General features: G+C 38.7%; 1 protein-coding gene across 1 annotated transcript in view; it reads left to right on the top strand.

Moving 5' to 3' along the window:
• The first annotated feature begins 13,032 nt into the window (after positions 1-13,032).
• The window catches only part of LOC116997311 (angiopoietin-1), a 150,496-nt gene continuing 141,395 nt past the window's right edge, over positions 13,033-22,133 (top strand). The window contains exon 1 of the mRNA XM_033062262.1: positions 13,033-13,760. Coding sequence (XP_032918153.1) covers positions 13,467-13,760 — 294 coding nt within the window. The 5' untranslated portion in view covers positions 13,033-13,466. The remainder of the gene's footprint in view (positions 13,761-22,133) is intronic.

Below are 22,133 nucleotides of genomic sequence, written 5' to 3'. Positions count from 1 at the left end.
AAAATGGACTGCAGCTGTTATTGGATTTCTCTTTTTTGTTTGGATTCTAATAATGATTTTCCCATGATAATCAGTTTAGCTCAAAATTTCTATGTTTATAGCTTAGAAAAGAGTTAAGGTAGACTCTTGTATGACAAAGCACATGTTTTTTTTTTCTAGGTCAAACTGCCCACAAGTGTCATAGTCTCACTTCAGTTTCCTTTTACCCTTTCGAAAAAAAGTGGCAGTGATTTAACATTAATGAGAGCTACTTTTCTATAAGATTCATCTGCATAATAGAGATGCTGACCTCCAATTTCATCTAACACTTCTATTTTCACTCATCTGAGGAAATATTTATGTATATAAAAATATATTGATTATAACTGAACCTATCACAAAATCACAGCCTAAGTTATATTGCCTTTCTCTTACTTGCTTTTTTCTTCTTTCTTAAGGAGAAAGAACATCATGAGAGTGTTGTTTAGACTGGAGAATTGTAATACTTGTCTCCTGCCTTTGTGACATATAAGTAGCTTTAATGCATAACAAACAAATAAAAAATGCCCCAAATCAACAAACAAAAATCCACAACCCAATAAAAAAAATTAAAAAAAGGTCCTTGCATGTATTTATGTTGCTTAAATGCTTTGTATGGAAATGTGCCTTCCATCTGGAATTAGAAACTTGTAAGACACTTTCCATCTAAACACAAGCAACCAGTTTCTTTCCCTGGAAAGATGGTCTTTTTCTTTGGAGCTCCTTTACACTTGAAGACGTTTATCACCCATGAACTTTAGTAGATCAATTAGGTATCTTGGGCAATGTTCACAAAACACATTAGTCAAATGGACCAAGATCTTGAACTTGTCATGAAATTTTGTCAGTGTGCAGAGGAAGATCCAATAATTTTCAGCAGGCTGTGTTGCCAAAGCATTTTAAACCACTTACTACAGTCAACTCCAAACTTGCTGCTCAAGCACCTTGCATCACTGTGGTTTGACTGAAAAGTGATACAGAGCAGATCAATAGCTGTCTGGATACCATATGGTTGTCTTCCTGCAAATTATGTGGATCACAGTCTGAACTGAGTCTTTTACATCTTGTCAATAAAGAAGAATGTACTTGGCAGATGAAATCTTCCCATCAGTACTGATCTGCCTACTGAGTTCAAATATTCTTTGTTTTGTCTAATCCCTGATGCAACAGTGAAGCCATTTCTCATCTTTGCATGATATTCTCAGCTAAATGTTTTAATCATGTACTAATTGAAAAATAAAAATAATGATAAAAAGTATTAGAGGAAGAGTTTCTTTTTCTGTTAACGGTCTATAAGCAAATATTCCTGTGCTTCTTCAGGTTTTAGATTCCCCCTTTCTTCTGAGGTCCTGCACTTTTAGGAATTATATACTTCACAGGATCTAATTCTGGTAAATGCTAGGGCAGAAAGATACACTGAGAAAGGCTGAAGAAATTTAAACTTTGAAAGTTTTGCAGAAAACATAGATAATGGGATAATCTTGTTTCCTTCACATTTTATTAATTGAGGCATTGCCTTGCTTTGAAGTATTTAACATCACTTCTGCTCTGAGTTACATCTGCTTATGTTCCCTTTCAAGTCTCCAGGACCTTTCTTATGCTGTTGAAAATAGAAAATCTCACCTGTCACAGCTAGGATGAAAACAGAAAGCACAAAAAACTTTCAAAATATAATTGTTGATAGTGCCTGCTACAGTGATATGGGTTTTGTTTCTCTCATGAACAGCACAGGGTAGAAATAGTGCTAACTCCTAGTGCTTATAGCTTACATATTGACAGACCCCACCAGAACATAAATGGTATGTGTAATTTATTACAAAAAAGCAGGAAAAACAGTATGATGGCAACATAGTAATGACATTACAACTTCCTCAGCATTCCTCAGTTCCTATAGACCTTCCTGTCTGCTTCTGCTATACTAGACAAAGCCTGACAGCCTCCGTGCTTCCAGAAGGGTGCCCAGAGAGTGCCTTCAGATGCACAGCCTTGCTTTGCATGTCCAACTACTTTAAAATGTATTTTAGGGAGGGTGAGTTTATACTTGCTTATTGCCAATGGCAGCATTCAGAGAGAAGGTTCCATATTTATAAAAAGAAATTATTTAAAAATACCAAATGAGCAATAGAGAACTTGCAGAAGCAGATAGATCAAGGGTGGAGTAGGCAGAGCCACATCAGATGTCACTGCACTGTGCACTTCATCCCTTATTAGGGGTCCCAGCCACTTATATACTGTCAAGTAGGGTAAGGAATGAAGGGAACCTGAGTTCATGGCACTTCAGACTTGGATGTGTGTGCAGCTAGAGCAGATGTAAAATCTGTGTACAGGCTATTTCTTTTATACACTTCAGAATCTAAAGAGCAAGATTGTATCATGCAAAAAAACTCCACAGAGCCTGGCTGGATTAGACTTAGTTTACACCTTCAAAGCTGTACTTAGAATTTTGATGGTTAAATTTGTCCTCATTTAGCCACTTATTTTAAAATAAAGATTTTCTATATAAAAAATATCATTGGCCAGATGGTACTTTTTATAAAGTACAAATTACTGAAATGACTGAATACATGACATTATATAAACACCTGATTTTTTTTACCTTTTATATAAGGGATGTAAGGTACTTTACCAACAGTTATACTTGGATACAGACTTATCTACTCTCCTGCCTACTGTGTTTCTTCTTTGCCTCCTGCTCTGTTGTGCCAGCGTTACAGCTCAAATTAATTTAGTGCCACAAACCTGGCTCTTGCTCTGGGACCCACATGGTCATGCATGGCTGATAAAAGTTCAGTGAGCATCTGCTGAGCACAGTCTCCAAACAGGAGAGGGATGGTCATCCTTTTAGAAGAATAAATGTGAATTTCTGCAAGTCATGTCCCACCCAGTCTTCATAATTTCAGCAAAATCATTTTTGCCTGATCCAAAGGATGGGGTTTAATTATTTCACAAGAAATATGCAGAGAAAGTTGCAGTTAGAAAACTCCACATTCTGAGTAAGAAGGTTACATCAAGGATGCTAAAGATAGAATAGTAGTTTTGACATTTTTTGTCTTCTAAGAATTATACATCTCAATGGCAAACCAGGGGAGAAAAGCCTGAACTACCAAGAGTGAACCCCTTCCAGGTCATAAGCCCAGCACTCCCTAAGAGCCAAGGTTAATATTTATCTATGCCCTGTGGCAGTAATTTGGAAGGTGTTGATCTTGGGGATTAATTATTGCTTTAAACAGGCAGTTAACAGTTTAAACAACATTTTTATTGGCATACAGTAGTTAAATGTCTAGTAGTGTGCTGATGGGTTTATGATGAGCAAAGTGAATTAAGAGTTCATCTTTGAGTTACATCCTATTGGAGGCACTGGGTCATTTGACACCCTGGGTTAATGTGTATGAGCTGTACAGTAAGTGCTGTACACAGAGAAAAAAAATGTTCATTTTTAAATATTGTATTTCAAAGTATTTAGTATTCTATTAATATAATATAAGCTACAATGAAGCTTTCATGCTACTGGTGCTCCAATGACCTGTGCCTAGGCACACTGTGTCCTGAGGACACAGTCCAGGCTCTAGTGCTCATTTTTCAGAGCTGGTTTTCCAAGGGATAGAAGCAGAAGTATTGCTGGAGTGTCACAGGTGTGACACTGTGTTCACAGAAGTGGCTGAAGAGCTGGCTGCAAATCTCATTACACTTATAAACATGTTTGGATTCAATACAGTTGCTACAGCATTTATATGACAACTGGCATTAGAGGAAACTAAAGATATTTTTAATTCCATTAGCTCCATTTTTATGGTTATAGTGATAGGGCATTTTGAGATATTCTGTGTCAGGTAGAAACATGGGACCTATATGCTTGCCAGATGCTACAGGTGCCAATCTCGAAACTGGGATCTGCCTGCTTTCTGCAGGGAACCACACTTCTACAGCATCCTGTGGAGTGAGTTTTACACCCAACATTAGGCACATTGGGTCAGAGCAGGCTGTACAAAAGGGCTAGAGAGAATCTCTGAAGGGAAGCTAGCACTCCTTCCCTGTGACTGCAGTGTGACATGGGGACATCTGCACCACGGGGATGGTTAGAGATATGCAGTGCCTCAGTACTAGGAATACCCTAGTCCCCAGGACATGGATTCATGTCTCTCTTTTCCAACTCTGTTCAAAAATACTGTCTCTGACTTCTATTAATGACTTGAGTCTAGCAGGCCAATTAATCAGAGCCAATTTTTGATAAATGTTTCTCCCACATAAAATTATGACAGCTTGCTGTCTAAGTATAGGGTGAGAGCATCCTATATTTCATCCAAGACATGTGACACGTGGATGCAGTGAGGCTATTTAGCGCAGTGTAGCTGGCGTGCCTTGCTGGTGCGATTCCACAGAAAGCTGCTCACAAACCATAGCTAGCCTCTTGCCTCACTGCTATTTATTTGTGTTGTCTGGCCTCTTGTTTCCTAATTAAAAATGACATGTTCAGTTGGGAAGAAGCTGATTGGTCTCTTGAAATCATTTTGACCAGATGATTGCAGCTTCTAATTAGTTAATGATGAATTTTGGTATTATGGGGATGCTGCCAGAATGCTGCACAGAAAGCCAAGTCTCTGCCTCGTATACACATATGGAATGTGAAACCAGAAGCAAAAATAAATAATAGGTGTGGGGAGAAAAGTACACTATAAAATATGAGAGATATTTTATTTATAAATCACCTTCTTAAATAAGAAATGCTTGCAATTCCTAACTCCAGACTGTCTCTCTGTGCCTCTCCCTTTCCATGGCTGCACTGCTGTTTATTTACCTCCTATACCTCAGATTCCTGATGGTTTATTCCTGCCTTGTTCTCTGCTATATCTGTCACCCAGTTCCTAACTCTTAGCTGTTGGGAATGAGTGAATAAATAGACTGTAAGGAAGCTGCCATGGTCTTAGGGACTGCAAGGACCTAGATACATGGAAGTCCAATACAGCAGTCTTGTTATCAAAGTATTCCATCAGGATTTGACTTAATTCCTGAAAATGCATGTAGTAATACACATATATAATCTACTGGTCCTGTAGGAGAAAGAACTCAACATTCTGACTCTCAGAGAAAATAATAAGATTTTAAGGATTTATTTTTTCTCAAAATCGGAGCTTGTCAGACCTGTGATAGGTTGACATAGTCATGGTGAGCTTATATTTCCTATAGCTTCATGAAATGCAACTTCATGTTGTCTTTCACCAGATTTTAGAAGAACGTTGTCAATGTGGTTGGGTTGGTTCCATTTACTGCATTTAAAGTGTTTCCTCTCAGCTGGAAATTCTGTAGCTTCCAAGCTAGGTTGCGTATGCTATAAATCTTGCTATTGTCCGTGTCAAAAGCATCTATATTGTTCATGTTCTGCTCTCTGCTTCCTTTCATGCTATTTACCCTCTCCAGAATAAGTACCAGCGAGGTAATCCTGAATGCTGGAAAACTCGGCTCCTTGCACTGGGTAATATCATTGCTATTGGCCTCTCCTTCTCCTGTTTGAGTCAAACTCTGGCCAAAAAGTTAAGCTAAGTTGGATGAATGCTGAAAGAACACATGGAGTTGAATATTGCCATTCATGAAAAATAAAACGTGGGTGAGAATCCAAAAAGCTGCAAAATTGAGATTGCTCACTTTTGGGACTCAATTTCCCATTTATAATGAAATACGTTTTGGAAGCATCATTGCATGTGTCACATTCTTATTTTAAATAGACATCTGAAACAACTGTTTTAAAGTTGAACTCAAACAAGAATAGCAATCCAAGCTCTTAAACCTGTTTTCCCAGTTTACAGCTAAATGGAAAGATAGGTATTTCACCAACAAAATTAACTGTTAGTTTATTGAAGGATGAGATTCATCCTTCTTTTGACTGAATGCAGAAGATGTGTTATGATTGTTCTAGGAAAGTGATAATGCCAGACTTTTCAGAGAAACTTGTAAAATGAACACTTGGTACATTCTCTGCAGCTTTTTTGTCTTTGCCTCTTGGTGGATAGACTACATTTCTTCCAGGCCATTTTTTTCTAGTCCGTTGATTTGCAGGCCTTTTTCAAAAAGTATGTAGAAGTTAATCAGAGCTACACAAAATCTCAAGAGAAAAAGTTGAAGTTCATAACTTCTACCACAGCATTATAGCCAATAAAATTCATTTCCTGTGGATTATTTTATCTAAGTCTATTGGAGATAAAAATGTTCGGAAAATTAGTCTTAATTAGAAAAACCTATCTATGTGTCAAGTAGTAGGTCTATATTCCTTCTACATGTACTTTAGCCAAATAGTTAAATTCTTGCTGAACATAAATACTGAGAACTGACCTGGATTTACGTTCTTTTCTATGTGAAGGAGAATGTTTTGCATTTTAATTTTAAACATGTCACAGAACAGCAAAGACTGACTTTTGCAGTTGGTGTCTCAGGATCTCATTAAAGTTGATAGGGAGTCTGGCTGATGTGTCTCAACCAGCAGAAGAAATCAGAATATGAACTCATGTTCTGCTATGAATATACAAACCCAAAAGGACCAGAGTCTGATTCCCACCTCTCTCCATATCAGGCAGTAGAAGGAATTATATCTGGGGCTCACCTCCAAATGCTCTAACCATTCTTGCCAGTGGCATCATTTCCCTCTTTGCTGCAGTTGCTAAGTTGAAAGATCTGAGCTATAGAGAGGCTTGTGAAGAAAAGACTTTCTGGTAGGACAGAAAGATTGAGCTCACAGGAGCATCCTGCCCAGGAAGGGTGGTAGCTCTTCTATTTCTTCCATGGAAAATGTAAGAGATTTTGCAACCAGTATTTTGTCCTGTGTCTCTAAAAATTATATATCTAGTTCTCCTCAGGAACAAGTCTTTTTCAGCACCCAAATCAGAATATTGGTTTCCATTGGGATAGAAGGCTTTAATCTTAAGAATTTGAGTTAAGACTCCAAAGGAATTTCACGACTATAAGCAGCACCTGATTATAAGTCGCATGTTACAATACAGAGTGTGATAAAAGGTATCTATTCTATCACCATCTGTTGAGGGTGAGGGCACTGATCCTTATCTCAACGGCAGATATTCTGCTAATGGGCCATCCATTGAAACCAGGCAGGGCATTGTTCTTTATCTTTTCACAACCCATCCTTCCTCCAGTGAGTCATTTTCTGCTAATGGCCATTGAGTCCCACTGTGTGACTGATAAAATTACTGCATCCCATTGGAAGTTGCTCCAGCCAGGGGGAAGAGCCCAATATTTCTTATCAAGATAAAAACAGAGGTTTTGGGACACTAAGGTAGCCCCTTTCTCCACTGGACTCCAGAGGAAAACGGGATTTCTCCACATCACCACTGGACCTCCGGAGGGAAACTGCACCCTGTACAGGAGCACTGCTCCAACTGAATCACATCTGTCACTGCAGGAGGATGCAGCCACCATTGAATGGGACTGCTACCAACACCCTGCCTGATGGGGTGTCAGGTTGTACTCTGACTTTGTCAGGGTTTGGAGTTTGTTTCTTTGTAGTACTGTATATGTATTTTAATTTCCCTAGTAAACAACTGTTATTCCTAATTCCCATATCTTTGCCTGAAAGCCTCTTGATTTCAAAATTCTAATAATTTGGAAGGAGGGGATTTACATTCTCTATTTCAAAGAGAAGCTCCTGCCTTTCTCAGCAGACACCTGTCCTCCAAACTAAAACGGCAACTTTTTGTTCTTTGTCCATATATAAGCCGCACCTGATTATAAGCCGCACTTCAGGTTCAGATCAAAATTTTAGTCAAAATGGTGCGGTTTATAATCGTGAAATTACTGTAATTTGCTAGTCTGTAGAGCCTGAAGAAACCTCAGCGTTGCTTTTTTTTTGTTTGTTTGTTTTTAAATGTTCAGCTTTTACCAGTATTTGGAATAATCTTTTTCATATAACAAGACTAGGGGACAGCAATTATTCCTTTCATAGGCAAATCACACTATTGTGGTTCCTGCTTTGTGACCTCAGGAACAGATGTACATGTAGCACTGCACTTGAGGCTACATGTTAAATTAAGTCAGGAACTGAAGGTGATGCACCAATGGATTGCTGTTTGTTCCCTGTATTCTCCCTGGTGAGCATTAAGACATAGAGATAATTCACAGAATAAGTAAATCATTCAACCAAGCAACACTGCTGATAAATAATTTCCACCAAACTACACTTTCAATTAATTTGCAACAGAAGGCACATTCACATGATAGCGCTGAAATGCCTGAAGGCATACAAAATATCGTTCTTTTAAAACCAGGCAGTTTTTTGGTTTTGTCTAGGCTTTACAGGGGAAGATCACTGCTGGTCTTTTCATCAGGCATTTTGATTAGGGCATGCATTTTTATCCTTTTGAAATAGAAACATCATACCCACTGTCTTCCATTACTATGCATTCTCCTCTTTGATAGTGTTGGGGATTGGCCTTTGAAAATAACTCAAGTATCCAGAAATATTTAAAATAAGGAACAAAACTTAGCCTAAACAGATAACAAGAGGATGTTTGTAATACTCCCTCCTTCCCCAGGGAATGAGAGAAAATTTTACAGAAGTAATCGATATACTATGTCTCTACATGCATAAGCTCAGATTGCTTTTGAATATAAGAACAACTTGATTTTCCCACATCATGAAAACAAGTTTTTAGGAAACATCTACCTCTCTCAGCTGCCATCATATTGGAAAGAATCCAATAAAGTTGTGTGAAACAAAATTCAGACTGGTTGTACAGCATAAACCATAGCTCAGATGTTTCTGTAAACCACCATCTTTTAAAAACTGCTTTTTGTCACTTTGTTAATGCTCACAGCTGTTTACTTGTTCTCAGGTGTGAAATCAAGTTCTGGGCTGGGCTGCAGTGTGACTGAGCACCCATCACTGTGTTCCTTTGAAGGAAGAATCTGGCAAGCAGCATTATGTGGGATCATGCCCTAAGTGTGCACATGTGAGTAGGAAAACATGAGTCCTGAGGAGAAATTTATCTATGATGTCTTGTTTGCTCCCTGGAGAACAAGGAAAGAAAGCATACAGGCAGTGTATGCTATGAATCTCCACTGAACTGGAGAAGCACTAGCACATTACCAGTTAGGGTTATGAGACTTAAAACCCCATTTTATTTGCTAGAATTTATATATGTAAATGAGGTTCTTTGGAGTGTGCTACACTAAGCATAAATATTCTGTGCTGTACTACTGGTTTATTGAGAGAGGAAATCTTGCTCATTATAGCTATACTCAGAAGCCACTCTGCCTCATTTCCCATACACACCAAGGAAGCTGAGTTGGAGCAATTCCAGGTACTGTGTGTGACATGATGCAACCTCATTGCAATTCATCTGCAGCAATAAGACATATTGCAGCAGAAATGTAAAGAAAGAGAAATAAGATTTGATTTCCCAGAATTTATAATTGAACTCTGAGTATGCATTTGTATTGGTAAAAGCCACTAAATTGCATGAATTCTAGATATGTAGGAACTAATATCATGTGAATGTAACCTTTATCTGGATGTTGAATTCCCATTTATTTTGTCTTGTAGGATTGATTACATAGTGAGCTACAGTGTTTTGCATAACTATTAAATAAACGATGGATTTGAGACTTTGCACGGTCTGGGAAGGAAGCCTCTGGATCCATCCCTTCCCTGTTACACAGAAGGAAAAGTTCAAGGAATATGAAACTAATCATTGTGATGGAGGAAGTGGTCTTAGGAAAATAAAGAACCTTTTAAACACATCCCTACTTAGTTTCTGGTTGAGCAACTCTGCAATTCTGGGCAAATCATTTAGATTTTATCTGTAGGATATAATGTAAGATCCTGCACAAATACCCACACTGACTTTGACTGAACTGTGAGAACTGTTTTTTCCCTCATCTCACTGAAATTTTCAGTTCTTGCAAAGCTGGGACATGCCACACAGATCACATGGAATAATAAACTGTATATTTATCAAATCAGGTATAAGACATCAAACCACTGAAACTCTTGAGCAAGATGTTTTGTTTGGCTGGTTGGCTGGTTTGCTTTTGAAAGAAAAAGAAAACACTTTAATAGGAATAGGGAATTTTAGAAAACAAAAACTCTTCTTATTTCTGAATCTGTTGTCCTTAGATAAAATGAAATTCCTTATAAAATTGCAAAGTGGAATTAAATGGAATAATCTGTAGATCTGGAAAAAAGATTTTTTCAGTATTGGTTGTGTATGCAGGGAACCATGAGTATGTCAGGGTGGGGTGTAAACTGAACCTGGCCTGGTTGGTTCAATGTGTTTATCAACACAACTTTGCTGTGTGTTTGGGGAAACAGGAAGCTGACCCTGCTGGTCCCTGTGTTACGTTTGGGGAACGTCTGTGATTCTAGTTAGGGACCCTGGTGATTAGCTCGACTCTGGGGTCAGCCAGAGTAGCCCTAAAGCTTGTTGAGTTTCTATGTAGCCAACAGAGCTGCTGCCATTTCAAGAAGCGCTTGAAAATATTGAAGTGCATCCCATCACAATTCATGAATCCCTTTCTGTGCCTCCCAGCAGTCTAGAAAGGCTGTGAGGAGTGATAGAATCGTTCCTGGACTTCCAGCAGACTCCTGCCATCCCTTCCTTGCCCCTGTGTGAGACCCCCGTGTTTGGACACAGAGGCACTCAGAGGAACTACTCCCACAGCTCAGATGGGGACAGTGCAGGAGTGGGGTGGGTGATCCCTTCAGTGAGGAAGCCTTAGTGCAGAGAGCTGGTAGGAGATGCTCTGGCTGCTGCGTGGCTCAGCCACATCTCCCCGCTGTGACACCTGATAATTGCACGTTGCCCCTGATCCATCCATTTGGGGCCAGGGCTAGGGGGTCTGAGAGGCAGGTGCTGTGGTGGGGAGCTAAGCTGGAGACAAACAAGCAAATGTCAAAGATGCCTGGTAACTCTGCATGGCTCTTGAAGGTCCTGATGGCTGTTATCCCTATGGAAGAAGGGGACAGAAGGGGAAGGAGGAGCCACCTCAAACCAGCAGAAAGGAGCCATGTAACAGCAACAAAGTGAACCAGCTCTTCTGTGAAATCCTCATCTGAAAAACATCAATTGTAAATTTTCAATATCACTTTTCCATATTTGCATGTGAATAAATCTGATGTTTAAATACTCTGCAGAAAATGAATGAGGCATTTGTCTAAACGTGTGTTCATATTTGAAAATATCAACTAAAAGTCTAGGAAGCCTTTGTACACCCACCTTTGCTATCCCTCTTTCAGCTGCTCTGAGGCCCTTTCATAAAGTACTCTTTTTTACTTACAAGAAAAGCATGCATTGTTGCCATGTTTGTGCTCTGGTATTTTTGCTTTGCCTCAGAGGGAATAGCTGTTTTTTTGCTGACCCTCCAGCTCAGTGTCTGATCCTACACTTTTCTTCCCTTTTCATCTCTGATCTTAGATGAGCAACTATCTTAGAAATATATTTCACAATAATTGCAAAGACAGTAATAAACCACAACAGCATTAGTTCAGGTGGTGGTGGAGAGTTATGGGAAATCCTGTATGTGAGGAAGAAAATAAACTAAGAAGTTGGTTTTCAGAAGCAGAAAAAGCAAGTGCTAAGTTGGACTGAACAGTTCAGAGGTGGAATGGTATTCTGATTTTGCTCAAAGCAACAGTAGCACTGATGCTTAGCTTTTTGCTTTGCATTATTCCCCTTTTTTTTCTCTCTCTCTATTTATTTGATATATTAAAATTTTAGAGCAACATATGAATTTATCTTTTCTTTTTTCTATTTTATTGTGGAGAATATTAGTTATTGGTTTAAATGCAGTGGTTTCTTTCCAGATGCAAGATGTTTTGCGGTTTAAGTAGGAAAAGCTTGCACAGGAACAGATCAGGTGCCTGGCTAAATATTCCAGGCAGTTCTTTTAGAACGACATTGCAGTTGTGATACAGGTCATAATTACATGAGCACTGAAGTGGTTTGCACTCAGTATTTGTGAAAGTAGGTGTCCTTGATGGTTTTTTTGGGTTTTTTTAGTGATGCACTATTGCTATTTACAAGACAACTTCTGTGGGAAATACTGTGCAAAGTGCTCCACATTAGTTTTGGCTGATATTTATTTAACAATAACAAATAATAATGCAGGAACTCAGATCCAAATTCTTCTGAATTTCATTAATATTCCAGTCCTGTTTGTAATCTGTGCATTTTTTATTTCTCTCTAGCAAATATCAAAGGCTTTATTTAAGATAGTAATGTCCTGGGCTGACTTTATGATGCCTGTTACCCCAATAGTGTGTTCTGATGTGCCAGGCCAGTGAATCCACACAGTCCAAAAACCACAGATTTTGGACAGTTTAAGCACTTACCACAGTCTTATTCTGAGGAGGTTGCCCCAGAGGACGTTTCCACATATAACAAGGAGTGCCTGTATAGCCCATACAGACTTGTAAATTGGTGTTATGGATGTGATAATTATGCAGTGGTACAGAAGATAATCTGGAATAGTTCAGTCACCATCTTTCACTGGTTTTTAATTAGTTATCTTAGTTTAGATACCAAACACAGAAAATTATTATCCTTCTGAACTACCTTTCGTGACTACTATTTGGCAACTCTAGTTTCAATATGTGATGTAAAACAGCTCTCTGAAAACTGTTAAAGAAACAAAACCGTCTTAGAAAATTAGATAAACCTAGTTAGGGTTAAACAGAACTTTTTAAAACTATGTCATTTGCCCGACCTAGAATTCTTTAATGGATACAGAGCAGAGCAGAACTGAAAGTATTTTCAATTTCAGTGCTTTGTATATTTACAGAGGGATTACAACAAACTTCTACACTTTATCTACATTTTAATAGGTCAGTGCGAACATATGAAGTGTATTAAGGTGGACTGACTTCCTCATTAAAGCGACGTGAACGCGCCCGAAGCCCCCAGCAGTTGTGTGCAGCAGGGGCTGGGCAGACGTGCATGATCGAGGTCATGCATCCAGCCAGTTTGTAAGATGATCCCTCTGTGCTGAGCCATCAGCCATCCTTAGCATAGGGGCGCACTCATACACGCATTCCTGTCAAGTCATCTTGTGAAAGGCTGCTTGCTTCCAGCTTGGCTTGAAAGTGCAACCTTAATAAAACTCACTGAAGCCTGAGAGAAAATAGCAGTTCTGCAGCAGATAGTGTAGGGGAAAGAGACTGGGATATGCATATGCAGCTGACTAAAGCAGGCTACATGCTGGACTGTAACAGAGAGGAAACAATAAATCTTAGCTACTATGCAATAAATATTCCCAATTTTAACTAAGGAAGCTATCCTCACAGTGAAATTAAAAAAAAAAAAAAAAAAAGAACAGTTTATCCAGACTTGATTGTTAAAGTGTGCTGCTCTGCTCCTTTTCCCAAAGACTTTAAGGGAAATTAAGAACAAATTTAAAGAAAGAGGAAGAAAAAGTTTTTTCTTAAAGCAGGAAAGGAAAGCAATAATAACATGTCAGTTTTCTTTTCCTTTGCTTTCCTGGCAGTGGTTCTTGCTCTTGTAGGCTGTAACCAGCGTCGGGGTCCGGAAGGCAGTGGGAGAAGATTTAACCGGGTTCAGCACGGGCAGTGCACCTACACTTTCATCCTGCCAGAACAGGACGGGAACTGTCGTGAAAGCACGACAGACCAGTACAACACAAATGCTCTTCAGAGAGATGCTCCTCACGTGGAACAGGATTTCTCTTCCCAGAAGCTGCAACATCTGGAGCATGTGATGGAAAATTACACTCAGTGGCTGCAAAAAGTAAGTGTTTCTTTTTTTGTTGCTCGCTAAATGATTTTTTGGGGGATGTTTATGCTGTTCAAAGTTTTCATTAGTTTCTGTGGGAACAGAGGTAATAAGGACTGATACAGTTCTTGGCTGTGTAGGAGAAAAATGTTTTAACCAGAGTGCACCCTTCCTAGTGACATTGCTTTTGGGAACTGAACTTTATTCACTTTACTGAAAGATATGACTACTTAAGTCTTTTTTTCAAGAAACTGTATGCTTGCGAGTCGGAGAACACAAAAATCCTCCAGAGACTCCACTGACAGAACTTACTAAGTTCTTATAAGCTCTACTTATCGTTCACAGATTCAGCTCAGATGTCATGCAGGATACCTGCTACTGTGACAGCAAAAGGGAGCATTAAAAAATCAGCATTTAAGGGTGCTGGGTTAAGAATACCATTGTTCCTCCATAAACAGATCCTGTAATACTATTCTACCCAGATGATTGCTGGAAAGAAACAGAAAAATATACCGGCATTCTTACTTCTAAAACTTCACAGTAAACATTTTTAACCATGTTGAATACACTGGTCTTGAAACAAACAACCTGCTTCAATTTGTGTTCATATATGTGCATTCTTTCCTAGAAAGGGGAAAATGGGTTTCAAGGTGTTGTAGTAACTTAATAGAAGTAATTATTTTTATGAAGTTTGGGTCTGAAAGGCTTAAATATATGAATAATTTCACTCATATGAGCAGTCCCAGTCACCTTAGCATGATCACTCATGTGTGCACAATTACATACCTTGCACAGATGTTGTCCATACCTTGATAAAGAAAATCCTTTGGAGTAGGTGACCAGTTAAAATAAATGAACAGTCTGTGTATAGCTATTTGTGATATTCCCATTCACACTCTGCCATTTTGATCTGACAAAACTTAGAAAATTACACAACTGAGTGACGCAACCAGTCATGTAATCTAGTACAAGAAAACTGATGTATGTACCCATTTGAGAGATACACAATTTAACTCCAACACAAGTTCATACTAAGAATGAACATCCATAAAACTCTCATGAAGACTCTGCTAGCTGGACTGGAACTGCATATCAGCATAGTTGCTGCTAACTCATTTACAAGTTTTATTTCATCCAGACAGTATAAAAGACATAAATATATTAAAAAGCATATACAGCCCTCCCACTCCCCTAACTCTAGTAGAATTTTAGGGTTTCCTGATTTTTTATAAATTATTTGTTCTCTTACATATATGACCATAGCAAGAGAGAAAAGAAAATGTAACCAAGGATTTAATTTTTAGACTACTTCCCTCATTTTTTAATGTCTTGATCTGCCTTGGGGAATATAAGGCTGGAAATAAGAGGATGTTTTATATAGAGGAAAATAAATTATTTTACTGTGCCTTGGCAGGCTGAGACAAGCACTGAAAAGAGGAAAGTTGTTTTCTTTTTTTATACACATATGATTTTACTTGAGGAAATTGCCTGCTGAATCATGCTTCTAGGACTCAACTTATTCTGTGTTTGTCCACTAGAGACTGAACTAAGATCACTGTTTCACTGAACATGAGGAAATATGAGTCTCTGGAGTGTGAGTGTCTAGGGTTAGTCCTCTCACACTTTGGAGGGAAGTGATTAAACAGGTAGGAAGCCCAGTGAAAGGGGTTTATATTAGGGCTGTTTTCTTCTGCAATGATTGTAAAACTGGCTGAGGGCAGAACTATTCCCCTCCTCCTTTTCCTCCCAGCCCCCAATACCCTGCTCCCAGGGGTTAGCATAAAACTGGGATTATGCATGTATCCCCATGTGTCAGTTTTCCTTGGAATGAAAGGACCTGTTTCTCTGTGTGAAGGACCATGTCTGACTCTGAACAAATGAGGCTGATGCAGCTCCTTTATAACATCTCTGAATACTGAATTTGCTTTGTTGCTGTTGCTACCACAAGGCATCTCAGCCATAACTCATTTCCTTTCAAAACATGTACAATGCTCAAGTGTCATGAATATATTACATAGGTATCTCACATCTCATTTTATAGTCTGCATTTGTTTTTCCCTCTAAACTTTCACTAGACAGCATTTTACAATGCACCTGCTGTGAATGAACTGCAGAAAAATTGACAGTTGCAGGTCTTTTACTGGAAGAGAATACTTATAATCAAAAATGTTTAAGGATTTTTGAAATAGTCTGACTTACATAAAGGAGTTATTTATTACTTCAGGTAATATATATAACTTTCAATAAAAATTTACATAGCCTATGTTTGGCAAAGGGAATTATTTTTTCAGCACAAATGCTCCCCTATCAGATTTTTAGAAGGAAAACAAGTACTTTTCTGTAAAAAAGTAATTTTTTTTTCTTAATGCAAAATTGCTTCTTTGATGACCTACAGGCTTGATTGTAGATAAAATGCCCTTGCTTGGGGAACCAATTATAGGCAATTAAGGCCCAGCTTTGTCCATTATAATTTGCATATCTATAATCAGTGTAACTGGGGTTGGTTGACAAACCAGGGACATGGCAAAATGCTCTGCACAGAAACTATGCGGAAGAAGATGACTTGGTAAACATTTTTAGAGATTTTCCTAGAACTGTTTATTTTAATACCGGATAACTTTCCCCATTGTTTAAGCTGGGTTTTCATTTCTGCAATATGTTTATACTGATAGTTCAAAACAAACAGTTCATCACATTTTCTTTCTTGCAGTAACTGCCTGGCTCACGTGACACTGTTTGGTATTTAGTTGCAGTGTCTAAGGATTGCCAAAGAGGAGTTAGATGAAATGTTATCATCATGTCTTGCTTAGGAAGTTGCTGCTGGCTTGCTGAATCACAGTATTGATGGACACAGTGTACATTCAGGATAGCTCTATAGATGAGTGTTCCATATACTCTTCCTCACATCTAAATGGTAGTAATAATTGTTATAACAATAATAAGTGAGTTTTTAATGATGTACTCTTTCTTTTCTTCTTGCCTTTTGTTTAAGCAGAGTAACGTAAAAGTTTAAAAATATTCTTTAATGATAGTAAACTATTAGAAGCTAGCACATACAAATATTACAAGAAGGTAGATACACTTAAACAGAAAAAAAGCAGCTTCAACTCACTTCCTCTCCCTTCAAAGTGCCTGTGCTGTTATTTACCAGCTACAACTGAGGAAGTATGAAATAATGGTCTTTATTCAGTTATTAAAGAAAGAAATTATGACCAGTTTTTCTGGGATATCTGTAACCATTTGGTAGTCTAAAGTTTATCCTTAGAATAATTGTACTAGATTATTTTTTGTGGCATCTTTTGTGGTCTTTGTTGACTTCCTTATTTTGCAACAGTAGCAACACAAGTGCTCACCTAGGTTTTAAACAGGTAAGGGATCTAGGTTTTGAGGGGGCTAGTCATTGTGTAGAAACAAATGACTTTTGGAAAGACCAGCATCTGTCAATGTGCTGTGACTCTACTGAAAGTCTGCCTTGTCTTTACCATCAGGGCTTAACTACTGTTTTCTGCTTATATGTGTGGAGTGGCTGATTTTTGCCTTGGATTTTATATGGCTTGCTGAAGATGGGAAAATCCCTTACATGACACTCTTGCTGTGAAGCTGAGTGGAAATATGACACAGCAAGCTGAGTGAAAATGTGACAGAGCCTGCCCTGAGCAGGACAGATCTAAAGAGCTGTAATAATGTCCTATCAGGAAAATTTATATTAATACAAGGATGGAAATGGTCATTGTGTGTGTGAATTTTTTTCATATTAAGAAACCAATTTTCACCAGTTGAACAATCACAAAAAAATAGTAAAAGTTCCATTTTATTCACAATTACGTTTCATTGGGCATTTTGGAATGTAACATGCGACCTAAAAGTCCACATGCTATTTGGATGTTAAGTGCAAGCAGAAGATTCATTAGGAACTCTTGCTAACTCTCACAAACAAAAAGTGGTCAATGGGTTTGGAATCTGCTGTTCTGAATGTATGAACATTACTAACAGAGCTGTTTAAAGAATAGGTTTCCAGTAAATCTTTTGTTTTTCAAGGTAGACCAGAGCTGAACAAAAGTAGTAAGAATGTTTCATCCAAAAGTGGGCACTAGCTTCTTATTTGGTGTCCAGCTCAAACCTGTATTTTTTTGTTAGACACAGAGGCTGCTTACTAATCTGCATGCTACTTTCTGCTTCAGAGTCAATGCATTCTCATGTCCAAAGCAGACCCTCATCCTAGTGATAGCTGAAGTGCAGTTCCCATAAACATATTGTGAAACAAAGGGTGGAATACAAATTAGTGGGATTTCATAGTGTACTACTCAATGAGTACGTATATATGTATATATAAAAGCAAGTATATATATGTGTACTTAATATATACATATATACTTATATATCTATATAAGTATATACAAAATCCAAATTTAAGGAGTAAAGAATAACTTAATGGAAATAATTCATGTTTGAGTGTAAATCCAAAATTGCTTATATACCCTCAAAAATGTATTGGCCAAAAACATGCCTGCTTTTCAAAGCTTCATTAGTCAAATTGCTCAAATTCTTGGAATATTCTGGTGTAACCACAAGAAAGAGGCAAGACTTCAAATGTGGAAGTGCCTGAAAGCTTTAGATTATTGGGGAATAATTTTGTTGACAATTATTTTTTTTTAAGAAGCAGAAGAATCAGGGAATTAGACTGAGAGACAGCTTCTCATGTTGCCACATTTGGTAGCAAATGACTTAAAAAAATTTCCCATGCTTGGAGGAAAGGGTTTATCATAATGTTCAGTAGGACCTGAATGTGTTTATTTACAGTGATGACAGCCATAATTAGACAATTTCTGGTAACAATAAAATATTACATTTATTAGTCATCAGAATTGTCCAACCGAGATGCCCAGTGGGAGATCTCATTTGGAGCACTGAGAGCTTTTCCAAAGGAAACTGATATACATTAAATGTTGTGTCATTTTGAGGGTGCTGAGAACTTATTGTTCCCATTCAAGTAGGCGACCTACTCCACAGTGCTATGTGCCCTGGAAAAAATACCCAAAAATTATTACTGGGGGAAAAGCAATAAGGTTGGGTATGTTAGGCCTGCATCATCCCACCCAAACTTAGAATTATAGAATCACAGGATCACTAAGGTTGAAAAAGACTTCCAAGATCAAGTCCAACCTTTGCCCAAACATCACCACATCAACAAAATCACTGCACTAAGTGCTACATCCAGTCATTTCTTGAGCACCTTCCTGGACAGTGACTCCACTACTTCCCTGGGCAGCCTGTTCCCATGCTTAACCACCTTCCTAGTGAAGAGTTTTTTCCTGACATCCAACCTGAACTCTCCCTGGCACAGCTTGAGGCCATTTCCTCATGCCCTGTCGCTTGCTGCTCGGGAGAAGAGGCCAACCCCAACCTCACTACAACCTTCCTTCATGTAGTTGTAGAGAATGATAAGGTGCCCTTTAGGCTCCTTTTCTCCATGCTAAACAACCTCAGCTCCTTCAGCTGCTCCTCATACAACTTACCTTTAAACTCTTTGCCAGCTTTGCTGCCCTTCTCTGCACCTGCTCCAGCCATTCACTGTCCTTGAATTGAGGGGCCTGAAGCTGGACACAGCGCTCGAGGTGTGGCTTCACCAGCGCCCAGTACAGGGCAATCACTTTCCTAATTCTGCTGGCCACACTGTTTCTGATACAGACCAGGATGCCAATGGCCATATTGGCCACCTTGGCCACCTGGGCATGCACTGGCTCACATTCAGCTGCTGTCAACCAGCACCCCCAGGTCCTTTGCTACTGGGAAACTTTCTAGCCACAGTTCCCACTGCAGGGGTTGTTGTGACCCAAGGGCAGACCCAGCTCTTGGCCTTGTTTAACGTCATGCATTGGCTTTGGTTCGCAGATCCAGCCTGTCCAGATCCCTCTGCAGAAGCTTCCTACCCTCCAGCAGATCAACACTCCCACTCAATGTAGTGCAGTCTGTGAACGCACTGAGGATGCACTCGATCCTCTCATCCAGTTCATTGAAAAAGTCATGCAATAGGACTGGCCCCAGTATTGAACCTTGGGGACCACATGAGTGACTGGCCACCAGCTGGAAGTAACACCATTCACCATTCACTTTTGCATTCTGCGCCCAGTCTTAGAGCCAGTTTTTAACCCAGCAAAGAGTGCACCCGGCCACCAGCTTCTCCAGGGGAATGCTGGTTACCCAAATAGTTTTTTCTGTGCTCAGGGGAATCTCTTAGTGCTGTGTCATGAGACAGTAGCAAGCCTAGAGTTCAGCTCTCTGAACTCTTCTGTGGAAGTCCCTGTTTCTCTTCACTGACCCCAGGAAAATCCTGAGCAGCTCACCTCCTGATTTAAATGCCTCAGTTAAGTGTGATGTATTTAAGCTTTACTTCTGTCCATGCTTGTAGTATGGACTTTGCTTGTGACTGCAAGGAAATTGTAAACTTTAAGTATTCTGGTTTCCCTTTTCTACTACAGATATAGTACTACTACTCAATTTCATAAGGCTGTTGGGATGCCTACTATATTATTTTTTGCGTTGCTGTTGAAGTCTTTATTGTGGAAGGTATTTTGTGCACTTTACAGTGAATGTATTATGATAATGTTTCCAATATTTACAGAAAATTGTGAGATTAAAAATCTTCTGGAAGGAAATTGCTTTTAATATAGGTAACTGAAATAGTTCATTAAAAATAAGCAGATAAATACAATGAATGTACATCTATAAAGCCAAGAATATCTTGAAGGTTGCAGTTGGCTAAACAGGTTGTTTGTGTCCTGCTCACAGTAAGAATAATCCTCATTCTTACACGGTTTTCAAAACCCATCAAGCAGCTGCTCCAACCTGTATCCATCTGCAAGGGACTGATTTTGTACAGATTCTCATGAAGACCAGTGAGGAATGCCTTGATATTCAGAGCTACCATTAACAAAAATTATGGATAAACTTGTTATCAAAGCTGGGGTCATTTGCATGACCTATTGCAAGAAAGGTGAGGATACTTAACCTTCTGCTTGTATTCATCTCAATTTTCAGTTCAGCTTAGTTCAGTCTTATTGTCTGTATTTGCAACAATTGCAGAAGGAACAGGTAGTAAATGAGGACTTTCTAGAACCAGTATCATGTAAGTTTGCTGTGAACTCATCTTTAACACCAGCAGCTCAAGTGTCTTGAATAAACAGCCCTGGTGTAAAAGTCCTCCCAGTAGCATAAGAATTTCCTCTCTTATTACAGGGTTGAAGTTTGATCAGGAAAAGGAAATTGCAATAGTTTCGTATTTCGTGGAAAAAAAACCTTTGTCTTATGAAACAAGCTGTACTTTAACACAAGGTTATTTTTATGCAACCACATGTGCATATTTTAGACAGTGTTATGAAACACCAGAGTGGTGAATATTCACACTTGGAAGGGTAACTTAGGAATGCCATAAAATGTTGCACGTTTGCACTGAATTCTCATTAATATTTCTGCACAAAGATCAAGATTCATTTTTCATTGCCTTAGTTAGGAATCAGATTTATCTAAGTGTAAGTCACTACTCAACTGGGATAAGACTTCTAATCAGCGACTTGCACCAGTTTAATTTTCCCTGCTTAAAACTGATGCAAATCAAGCTAGCATAACTTTCTTGTCTAAACAAGACCTAACAGTGAGTTAGTTCCACACAACATTGAAAAAGTATATGGTGCAGATGGTGAAAGCAAGACAGGTACAGCTGGAAAGATGCTCAAGTTACACTGTATAAATGATTTGCTTTCAGGTTTAAACCAAATGAACCCACCAAAAAAATTGTTCAAGATAATGTTGTAATTACTCAGAGGAAGCCGTACAGAAAATCTGTATTCAAGACCATGAAGTGACCTGATTGAAGGAAATTTCTCATACTTCCTTGACTAGCTTCTAGGAGAAGAAATGGAAAAAAAAAAAAGCAAAAAAGTAAAGCAAGAAAAGGGTAAGACTAAGAGAACTATGCTAATTTCCTGGTGGAATAGGTGTGTCTTTAGGAGAGGTACTTTAAAGGTCTGTTATGTGGTAGTACACAATCATATGATCTGCATTGTTAATCCTCTCTTAAAGGAGAGAGGCTGAAAACCATGCAAAACATTGCAGTTGGAAAATCCGTGTAGGAGATCTATGAGTAAAAAATGGCTGATGAAAAATTCTCTAAGAAGTCTACAGAATTTCTCCCCCTTCAACTCCTCACTCTGGTGCGTGAGTGTGTGCACACATACATGCATTTTGATATTTGGAGTGTTTAGTATTAAAATACTTGGAAATCTGGTTTTAAGTGTTGTGTCTTAAATCCATTCTCATATTTTATACCAATGCACCTGCTGTCAATCTGTTGCTCTCCTCAAACAGACCTGTAGGCTTGAAAAAAAAAAT

Source organism: Catharus ustulatus, chromosome 1 (assembly GCF_009819885.2).
Source record: "Catharus ustulatus isolate bCatUst1 chromosome 1, bCatUst1.pri.v2, whole genome shotgun sequence".
NCBI classification, from domain to species: Eukaryota; Metazoa; Chordata; class Aves; order Passeriformes; family Turdidae; genus Catharus; species Catharus ustulatus.
Note: the sequence above shows the minus strand (reverse complement) of the source record. Positions and strands in the feature narration are given on the sequence as shown.